The sequence below is a fragment of the Diceros bicornis genome, chromosome 35 (assembly GCF_020826845.1).
Source record: "Diceros bicornis minor isolate mBicDic1 chromosome 35, mDicBic1.mat.cur, whole genome shotgun sequence".
NCBI lineage: Eukaryota > Metazoa > Chordata > Mammalia > Perissodactyla > Rhinocerotidae > Diceros > Diceros bicornis.
Window position 1 is genome coordinate 27,332,118 of NC_080774.1, and position 10,355 is coordinate 27,342,472.

At 49.8% G+C, this 10,355-nt stretch overlaps 1 protein-coding gene across 1 annotated transcript; it reads right to left on the minus strand.

The window, feature by feature from the left end:
* Positions 1-551: 551 nt before the first annotated feature.
* On the minus strand, positions 552-3,268 carry LOC131398401 (cationic amino acid transporter 4-like). The gene is given in 4 exon segments (XM_058531908.1): positions 552-724; positions 826-934; positions 1,192-1,784; positions 2,254-3,268. Coding segments are annotated over 4 exon segments (1,857 nt in total). The 5' UTR covers positions 3,236-3,268.
* Positions 3,269-10,355: the final 7,087 nt, after the last annotated feature.

Below are 10,355 nucleotides of genomic sequence, written 5' to 3' on the forward strand. Positions count from 1 at the left end.
ACCACTCTGTGCTTGGCGTGTATAGGCCCCTCTGAGCTGGGCAGAGGGCATGGCCTGAGGGCAGGACCCTGAGACCCAGGCCTGGCCATGTCCCTGACTCAGGCTGTCCCAGGGCTGGTGCCTCCACCTTATGGATCCTCGGCATCTTTGCTCCGGATTGGAGACAAACACTTGGTTCCTGGGGGCAGGTGAGGACTCAGTGCCACAAAGAACGCCACAGTGTACATGGCAACAGGCCACGTGGCTGGCGAAGCAGTTATTATTGTGGATCCCGGGGGCTGGGAGCCTCTTCCCTGCCTGCCCTACTCCACCTGCCCAGGTAGCTGGAGTTGGTCATAAACTGGAAGGTGCTGGGCAGAGTCCACCACACCAGCACTGGCTACGGCCCACTCCCAAAGACTCGATGCTCAGCACCGGGGCTAAGGTCCCGAGGTCCTGAGGACGCCCCAGCATGGGCAGGTCTGTAAACCTGAGCTGCCTCGGATAGAAGGGGCTGTCAGCCCCTCCTGCCTCCCAAGCAGGTGGGGAAGGCAGGTAGGCCCCATCAGTCCTCATGGACTGGCGGGCTGATCCATGAGGGTGGGCTCCTGGGCCACTGACTGGCTGGGCGGCTGCAGGGGCTGCACCGTCTCCTCCAGGCTGTCACGTGTGGCAGTGAATTCCGGCTGCTCCTGCTGGTTCTCCTTGCTGTGCCGGATGCTGTAGCCAAAATACACCATGAGTCCTGCAAGTGGGGCACAAGCCTGAGGGGCAGGTCCCACCCCTGCTTCCCTGCTTGCCCTCCTCCTGCAGCCCACCCTGGCTCCCAGCCTGGCGCCCACTCACCAATCAGCAGCCAGATGGAGAAGCACAGCCAGGTCAGGGAGCTCAGGTGCAGCATGAGGAAGATGTTGAGGAGGATGCTCAGGGCTGGAGTCAGGGGCACCAGGGGAACCTGACGGGCAAGGGCAGGGCTGGGCTGGGCTGTGGGAAGGTCTGTTGGCCCAAGGCCTGATTTCTTGGGAGTCCACAGAGCCTTTCTCCGCCTCTGGAGATTCTGGAGACAAGTACCCACTCACCATGCAGAAAGAAGGGGTGGGGTACTGGCCTCCCCTGCCCTGGGACCCCTGGTACACCCTGCCATGGTGGAGGAGGAAGGGGCGAGGGGAGCTGGCTGGGCTGAGAGTGATGGGTGTTGGCTGGAGGAAGTACCTGGAAGGTGTCCTGCCAGCGCTGTTGCTGGTCGGCCCCTAGGATGAGGGGACTGAGCAGAAACATGACGGAGCTGAGCAGGAGCAGCAGGGTGTAGCCCCAGAGCGGGAGGTGCAGGGCTGAGTCCCCGAAGACCAGCACGCTGTCCAGAGTGATGGCCGAGGCCACCAGGACACCGAGTGCTCAAGCCACAGCAGCTCCAGGCCTGCACCCACCCAGGAAGCTGAGGTAGGGCCTCAGGGCTGGTCGCAGCTGCCTGGGCTCAGGGGCTGAGGCCCACTCTGTGCCCCCAGGGCTGGCTGGGCCCGGGGCACTGGATGGAGGGGCCTTTTGGAAGCGTGGCATGATAATGCTGGTGGCCGTGAAGGTGTAGACCAGCATCGAGCTGATGGAGTAGAACTGGACCAGTGCCTCATGGTCCAGCAGCAATGCCAGGAAAGCGATGATGACCCCGAACACCAGGATGCCCACCATGGGCACCTGTGTCCGGGGATGCACGTGGGCAAACACCTGGAAGAAGAGCCCATCGGCGGCCATGTCAGAGACGATGTGTGGCAGGGAAGTGAGGCTGCTGAGCAGGAGAGTGGTCATGGCTGTGACAGAGGGTGGGAGACTGGTCAGCATGGTGGACAGGCCCACCAGGGGCTGCTGCTGGGGGCCAGGGCATGGGTGGCCCCTTGGGAACACGGGCATGAGATTTTCTGAGCTCTCAGAGTGAGCCTGCCTGTAGGTGGGGTGCTGGATTTTTCCCCCTCACCACCCAGGAATGGGATACCCCAGTTTAGGTGACAGACCCACTGGAGAGTCTGATGAGGGCTGAGTCCCTCCACCAGGAAAGGACTTGAAAGCACGTGCCCAGAGCTGACCTTCTATTTACAATTGGGAGTGGCAGTGAGTAGGTCCCTCCCAACCAGCCTGGGTGGAGAGTCTAAACATTAGCCCCTTCCTGGGCCCATGATGCAACTGGGAACACAGGTCTAGATGGAGATGTGTTCCCTAGGAGACTTAGGGCAGGGACCCACCTCCGTGTCCCCTCCCACCTTACCCGGAAGGGCCCCTTACCGCAGATTGCGCCAGCTGCCACAATGAAGCCCACCCAGCTATAACCCCGCTGGTAGAAGGCATCAGCAAGAGCCCAGTCAGGGTCCAGGCTGTGCCAGGGCACCATGAGGGTGAGCACAGTGGAGACGAGGATGTAGGCACCAGCTACCAGGCCAAGAGAGATGGCGAGGGCCATAGGCACAGCTCGCTTTGGGTTCTGGGCCTCCTCACTGGAGGCAGAAATAGCACCAAAGCCCACGAAGGCTTTGAAGCAGGTGGCAGCACCAGCCATGATGCTAGAGAAGCCGAAGGGAGCAAAGCCCCCCTCCTCTGTGCTCCAGTTGTGTGGGCGGGCCAGTACACACCCCAGGATGATGATGAAGAGGATGACGACCAAGCTGATGGCACATACGGTGCGGTTGAGCCAGGAAGAGACATGGACTCCACAAAAGACAAATGTAGAGACTAAAAGTATGATGCCAGCAGCCAAGAACTCTGGGTATTGGGCCAGGAAGGGCACCTGCCAGATGCCCACATGGGCCTCAATGAAGCTGCGGATGCGGTGGCTGAAGATGGCATTCAGGTAGCCGCTCCAGGTGCGGGCTACAGCGATGCCAATAATGAGGCACCGGAGGAGCATGTTCCAGCCAATGAGGAAGGCCCACAGCTCGCCCATGGACACATAAGTGAACAGGTAGGCAGAGCCTGTGGTGGGCACAAGTCCTCTGAACTCTGCGTAGCATAGGGCTGCCAGCAGGGAGGCAACAGCAGCCACGCTGAGGGACACGAGCACTGCAGGGCCGGCCATCGCCTTGGTCACAATGCCCATGAACACGTAGAGGCCAAAGCCCGTCATGGCACCCACATCCAGCAGGGTCAGGTCCAGCGTGGTCAGGTGGCGCTGCAGTGACGTCTCCCTGGTGGTCTCCTCCAGTGTCTTCTGCCGGTTCAGCTTCTGGCAGAAGCGCCCCAGACTGGCAGTGCTGGGCAGTCCCTGGGCCATAGTGGGCAGCTGAGAGGAGCACCAAGCCACCTGCCAGTACCTACGAGGGCCAGAGGGAGTGACAGGCTGCCCAGCCAGGCCCTGAACAGCCCTCAGTCCTTGCCATACCCTGTCCTGGGGACCACTGGCTAGCTGGAAGGATGGATGAGGCAGGGGTCAGGGCCTGCCAGCAGGATGGGCAGGAAGTCACAGGGAAGCATGGAGATCCCTTTGGCCTGCCTCCCGGGCAAGCAAGGGAGCCTGGTGGAGAGGACCTGAGCGTGTTTGGGAGGGGTCCTGAAGGTGGGGATGGGGCAGCCACTGAGACCCCGGCTACAAACCTCTCCAGTGATCTGGGATCCCAGAGCAGGGTGGAAACCCGAGGCTTCCCAGGAGCTGAGCCAGGCCTCCAGGACCCGGAACAGGACTGTTCTGGCCCAGGCAGACACCTGGCCTCAGACAGCAGCGTTCATCACCCTCCTCCCCGCCCCACCAGGCTAGTGTATCAGTGCACTCTGCCAGGACGGGGGGGCACCCTGGGCCCTGTGTCTGAAGCCAAGGCCCTGCACCCTGACAGGCCACCACCACACCACTGGCACATCTACTTCCGCTGTGCCCCTGTCCCCAGTACCCGAGCCTTCACCTCCTCTCTGGCCTGAGTCTGTCCCTGCAGGGGTTGCTGTGGCTCACCTGCTGTTTCCATTGCTGCCACCGCTCTGTGCCCACCCCAACTCCTAGGGGCATATCCAGAACTGGGTGCTACCTCCAGGTCCCACAGGCATTCAGCCCACCCTACCCACACCTCTCACGGTCAAGACCAGAGCTCCCCAGCTTCTAGGGAAGCCCTATTATTGTGCTCAGTTCACAGATGTGGAAGCCCAGGCCACCAAGTAAGTGACTAGCCCAGGTCACCATGGTGACCTCGGGAGGCTGGTAGAGGTTAAGGTCCAGGTCTGGGGGTGTGTCTGGAGCCCCTCCGCTTTCCCTGCTGCAGACACTCTCCTTGATCCCTCATCCCAACACACGTATTCCACCAGCTGGGCACCATCCAGGCCCCTCAACACTGGGAGGTGTGGTGGCTGCAGGACTCAGGGGACACTCTGGTAGGATGAGGGCATGAATCTGACTGAGAGGCCCTGGGCAGTTCCTGACCTCTCAGCACAATGGGATGGCAGGAAGCCTCCCTCATCTGTTGACAAGGGCTTTGGGGAGTGTATTGTGAATTGGCAGAACTCATGCTGGCTGTTCTGAGCTTCTAGCTACAGTGTCCTTAAAGGAGGTGAGCAGACTCCTGGGGGCAACCTACAGCCCTCCAGCTTGGGGCACCCCTAGGGCCCCTCAGAGACCAATGGCAGCTCCCCCAGCCCAAGAGCACCTGTCAAGTCTGCAAAACCCTGGGGGACCCTAACAGCAGCTCCCTTCTTTTGGATATCCATGAGAGGTATCATGGACTGAGCATCTACTCCATGCCAGTCCCCACATCACGGGGAGACCCATCACATGTCTCATCACGTGACCCTCACACACACCCCCCGCCCCGTTAGGCTTATTTATTCCTGGGGCTGAGGGACATTTGTCTTTCTGCTCTTCCCACTCCTTTGAATGTGGAAAGGTTGGTGTCACAGGGTGTTAACTTCTTTACAGCAAAATAGCAGAATGATGACAATCCATCCAAGCAAAGCAAAACCAACACAGACATCCTCTTGCCCCAGAACTTTCTCCATGTTTTCAGGTTTATATGTGGTTTGTGGAATAGGACTTTAGGGGCACCTGCAGGCTGTCTGGCTCAGTGGGCTGGTGACAGGAAGGTGGACTCCCAGACAAGATGGTGCCACTTAGAACACTCTGCCTTAGCCGGCCCCCTGCCCCTTCTGATATTTGGCTGATACCATCTTGAGGAACTTCTCAGATGTGCTCTCACTTCCTGCACGGATGACACCTCCCTTACCTTGCTCCTTGTGGCCTAAACATGAGTGAACAGATGTTCCTTGTTCTGAAATGCCTTCACAAAAATCCAGAAAAACGCATTTCCAACCAAGAGGCTTGGGCAGTTTCATAACAGGAGCTCCCCCAAGGCCTTGCTGACTACCACCTGAGAGCTGGTATGCAGGGTTTCAGAGCAGCGACTTCTTATCTACCCAGAGAAGGGCTCTCACCACATCCCTTCACAGGTACAAACATCCAATGGATATTTGTGGCAAAGCCTGGTTGACGCAGTGAAGTGGAAACTCCCAGGGATGTGGTTGGGCCAAGTGCTGGACCCCACTGAGCAAGGCAGTTACACAGAGCAACACCGTGAAGATGCAGTGAAGATAAAGCACCAAAAAGTGCAAGAAGAAGAGAGAACACTTCCCACCTCATCCTATAATGCCAGGATTGCCATGACACCAAACCGAGCAAAGACATCACAAGAAAAGAAAACTACAGACCAATATCTTTTGTGAATATAGAGGCAGAATTGCTCAACTGAATACCAGCAAATCGAATCCAGCAACACATAAAAAGGAGTAAGTGGGATTTACCTCAGGAATGCAAGATTGATTTAACATATGAAAATTAATCAATACCATATGCTATATTAACCGAATAATGGACAAAAACCACAGCCACAGAAAAAAAGTCTACAAATCTGGAACAGAAGGGACTGCCCTCAAACTGATAAAGACCATCCATCACAAACCCTCGGCTACTACACTCAATGGTGAGAGGCTGAAAGCTCTCCCTTTGATCAGGAACAACAGCAGGATGTCCTCTCTCACCACTTGTATTCAACATTTTACTGGAGGCTCTGGCCATGGCAATTAGGGGAGAACATGAAATCAAAGGAATTCAGATGGGAGAGGAAGAAGTAAAACTATCTCTGGTCACAGATGACATGATCTTATGTAGAGAAAATCCTAAATATTCTGCACAAAAAAAAATTAGAACTAATAAAAAAGTTCAGCAAAGGTGCAGGATACAAGATAAGTAAACAAAAATCAATTGTTATTCTATACACAAGCAATGAACTATCCAGAAATGAAATTAAGAAAACAATTCTGCCTACATAGCATCAAAAAGAATAAATTTATGTATAAATATATAACAAATTAAATGCAAGACTTGTACATGGAAATCTACTAAACATCATTGAAAAAAGTAAAAGAAGACCTAAATAAATGGAAAGACACCCCACATTCAAGGACCAGAACACTTCATGTTGTCAAGATGACAATGCTCCCCAAACTGGTCTGCAGATTCAGTGCAATCCCTATCAAAACCCCAAGTGCCTAATTTGCAGAAATTATCAAGCTGATCCTAAAGTTCATATGGAGATGCAAGGGACCCAGAAGAGCCAAAACTATTTTGACAAGGAACACAGTCAGAGGACTTGCATGTTATGATTTCTAAGCTGACCACAAAGCTACAGGAATCAAGACAGTGTGTTACTGACATAAGGATAGACATACCGATCCATGGAATAGAATTGACAGTCCAAAAATATGGGCAATTAATTTTTTAAAATTTATGGCCAATTTAAACTTATGGCCAATTGCTTTTTTAAAAAAATAGACTTTACTTTTTAGAGCAGTTTTAGGTTCACAACAAAATTGAGCAGAATGTGGAGTTCCCATATCCCCTAGCCCCTACACATGCACAGCCTCCCCCACTATCAACACCCACACCAGATTGGTACATTTGTTATAATTGATGAACCTACATTGACATGTCATCATCACCTAAAGTCCACAGTTTACATTAGGGTTCACTCTTGGTGTTGTACTTCCATGGGTTTTGACAAATGTATAAATGCATACTACAGTATGCCCTAAAGATCGTCTGTGCTTCAGCTATTCATCCCTCCCTCCCCACTAACCCCTGGCAACCACTGATCTTTTCACTGTCTCCACAGTTTCGCCTTTCCAGAATGTCAGATAGTTGAAATCACACAGTGTGTAGCCTTTTCAGATTGGCCTTTTTCACTTAGTCATATGCATTTAAGGTTGTCTTATGTCTTTTCTTGGCTTGATAGATCATTTCTTTTTGGTGCTGAGTAATATTTCTTGTGTGCATGGGCCACAGCTTATTTATCCATTCACCTACTGAAGGACATCTAGGTTGCTTCCAAGTTTTGGCAATTAGGAATAAAGCTGTTGTAAACATCCATGTGCAGGTTTTTGTGTGAACATAAGTTTTCAACTTACTTGGGGAAATACCAAAAAGTGTCGTTGCTGATTCATAAAGTCAAGTCATGTTTAGTTTTGTAAGAAATTTCCAAACTGTCTTCCAAAATGGCTGTGCCACATTCCATTCCCACCAGCAATGAAGGAGCGTTCCTGTTGCTCTGCATCCTCAGCAATACTTGGTGCTGTCAGCGTACTGAATTTTTCCCCTTCTAACAGGTGTGTAGTGACATCTCATTGTTGTTTTAACTGGCAATTCCCTAATGACATAGGATGTGGAGCATCTTTCCATAGGCTTATTTGCCAACTGTATGTCTTCTTTGGTGAGGTGTCCATTCAGATCTTCTGCCCGTATTTAATTGGCTTGTTGGTTTTCTTATTGTTGATTTTTAAGAGTTCTTTGTATATTTTGGATAGCAGTCCTTTATCAGATGTACTTTTACAAATATTTTCTCATAGTCTGGCCTTGTCCTCTTCTTCTCTTGATGGCCAGTTGATTTTTTTTAAAAGATGACTTATTTTGTTTTTTGTGAGGAAGATTGGCCCTGCACTAACATCTGTTACCAATCTTCCTCTTTTTTTCTTTATTCTCCCAAAGCCCCAGTACACAGTTGTATATCATAGTTGCAGAGTTGTAGCTCTTCTATATGGGACACTGCCCTTGATAAGCAGTGAGTAGGTCTACATTCAGGATCCGAACCAGCAAATCCCGGGCTACTGAAGCAGAATGTTTGAACTTAAGAGCTACACCACTGGGCCAGCCCCGATGGCCAGTTAATTTTTGACAAGAGTGCCAAATCTTTTCAACAGGGGAAAGAATAGTCTTTTCCACACACTATGCTGCAACAACTGGATATCCACATGCAAATGAATGAAGTCAGACTCCTACCTCACACCACATACAAAAATTAACTCAAAATGGATCAAAGACCTAAATCTAGGAGGTAAAACCATACAGGCGTACCTTGGAGATATTGTACGTTCAATTCCAGACAATCGCAATAATATGAATGTCACAAAAAAGTGAGTCACATGAACTTTTTGGTTTCCCAGTGCATATAAAAGTTATGTTTAGAGTAACTAGAAAGATGTACAACTATGACATAAAACTATCTACTGGGGCTTTGGGAAGAAAAAAGGAAAAAAGAGGAAGATTGGCAACAGATGTTAGCTCAGGACCAAACTTCCTCAAAACATAAAAATGATATATTTAGGGGCTATGGGGAAAAAAAAGAAAAAGAGGAAGATTGACAACAGATGTTAGTGCAGGACCAATCTTCCTCAGAAAAAAAAAAGAAGTTATGTTTATACTATATTGTAGTCTATAACTGCGAATAGCATTATGTCTAAAGAAAGAATGTACATACATTAATTTAAAAATATTTACTGCTAAAAAATGCTAACCATCATATGAGACTTCAGTGAGTTGTACTCTTTTTGCTGGGGGAGGGTCTTGTCTCAATGTTCATGGCTGTTGAGTCATCAGGGTTGTGGTTGCTGAAGGTTTGGGTGGCTGTGGGAATTTTTTAAAATAAGCCAACCGTTTGCCACATTGATTGACTCTTCCTTTCACAAACAATTTCTCTGTAGCATGCGGTGCTGTTTGATAGCATTTAATCACAGTAGAACTTCTTTCAAAATGGAGTCAGTCCTCTCAAACCCTGTCACTGTTTTATCAACTAAGTTTATGTAATATTCTAAATCCTTAGTTGTCCTTTCAACAGTCTTCACAGCATCTTCACCAGGAGTAGATTCCATCTCAAGAAACCACTTTCTTTTCCCATCTTTAAGAAGCAACTCCTCATCCCTTAAAGTTTTATCATGAGATTACAGCAATTCAGTCACATCTTCAGGCTCCACTTCTAATTCTAGTTCTCTGGCTATTTCCACCACATGTGCAGTGACTTCACCCACTAAAGTCTTGAAGCCCTCAAAGTCATCCATGAGGCTTGGAATCAACTTCTTCCAAACTCCTATTAATTGATATTTTGACCTCTTCCCATGAATCACAAATGTTCTTAATGGCATCTAGAATGGTGAATCCTTTCCAGAAGGTTTTCAATTTACTTTGGCCAGATCCTTCAGAGGAATCACTATCTATGGCAGCTACAGCCTTATAAAATATATTTCTTAAATAATAAGACTTGGAAGGCAAAGTTACTCCTTGATCCATGATCAAAAAGGCTGCCCAGACCCTGCAGAAGAGATGTTGTGTTAGCAGGCATGAAAACAACATCAATCTCGTTGCACATCTCCATCAGAGCTCTTGGGTGACCAGGTGCATTGTCAATGAGCAGCAATATTTTGAAAGGAATCTTTTTTTCTAAGCAGTACATCTCAACAGTGGGCTTAAAATATAGAGTAACCAAGTTGTAAACAGATGTGCTGTCATCCAGGCTTTGTTGTTCCATTTATAGAGCACAGGCAGAGTAGATTTAGCAATATTCTTAAGGGCCCTAGGATTTTCAGAATGTTAAGTGAGCATTGGCTTCAATTACAAGTCACCAGGTGCATCAGCCCCTAACAAGAGTGTCAGCTGGTCCTTTGAAGTTTTGAAGCCAGGAATTGACTTCTCTTCTCTAGCTATGAAAGTCTTAGAAGGCATGTTCTTCCAATAAAAGGGGATTTCACCTACAATGAAAATCCATTCTTTAGAGTAGCCACCTTCATTAGTGATCTAAGATCTTAGCTAGGTCTTCTGGATAACTTGCCGCAGCTTCTACATCAGCACTTGCTGCTTCCCCCTCACTTTTACGTTATGAACACAGCTTCTTTCCGTAAACCTCATGAACCAACTTCTACTAGCTTCAACCTTTTCTTCTGAAGTTTCCTCACCTCTCTCAATCTTTATAGAATTGAAGAGAGTGAGGGCCTTGCTCTGGATTAGACTTTGGCTTAAGGGAATGTCATGGCTGGTTTGATCTTCTATCCAGACCCCTAAAACTTTCTCCATATCAGCAATAAGGCTGTTTTGCCTT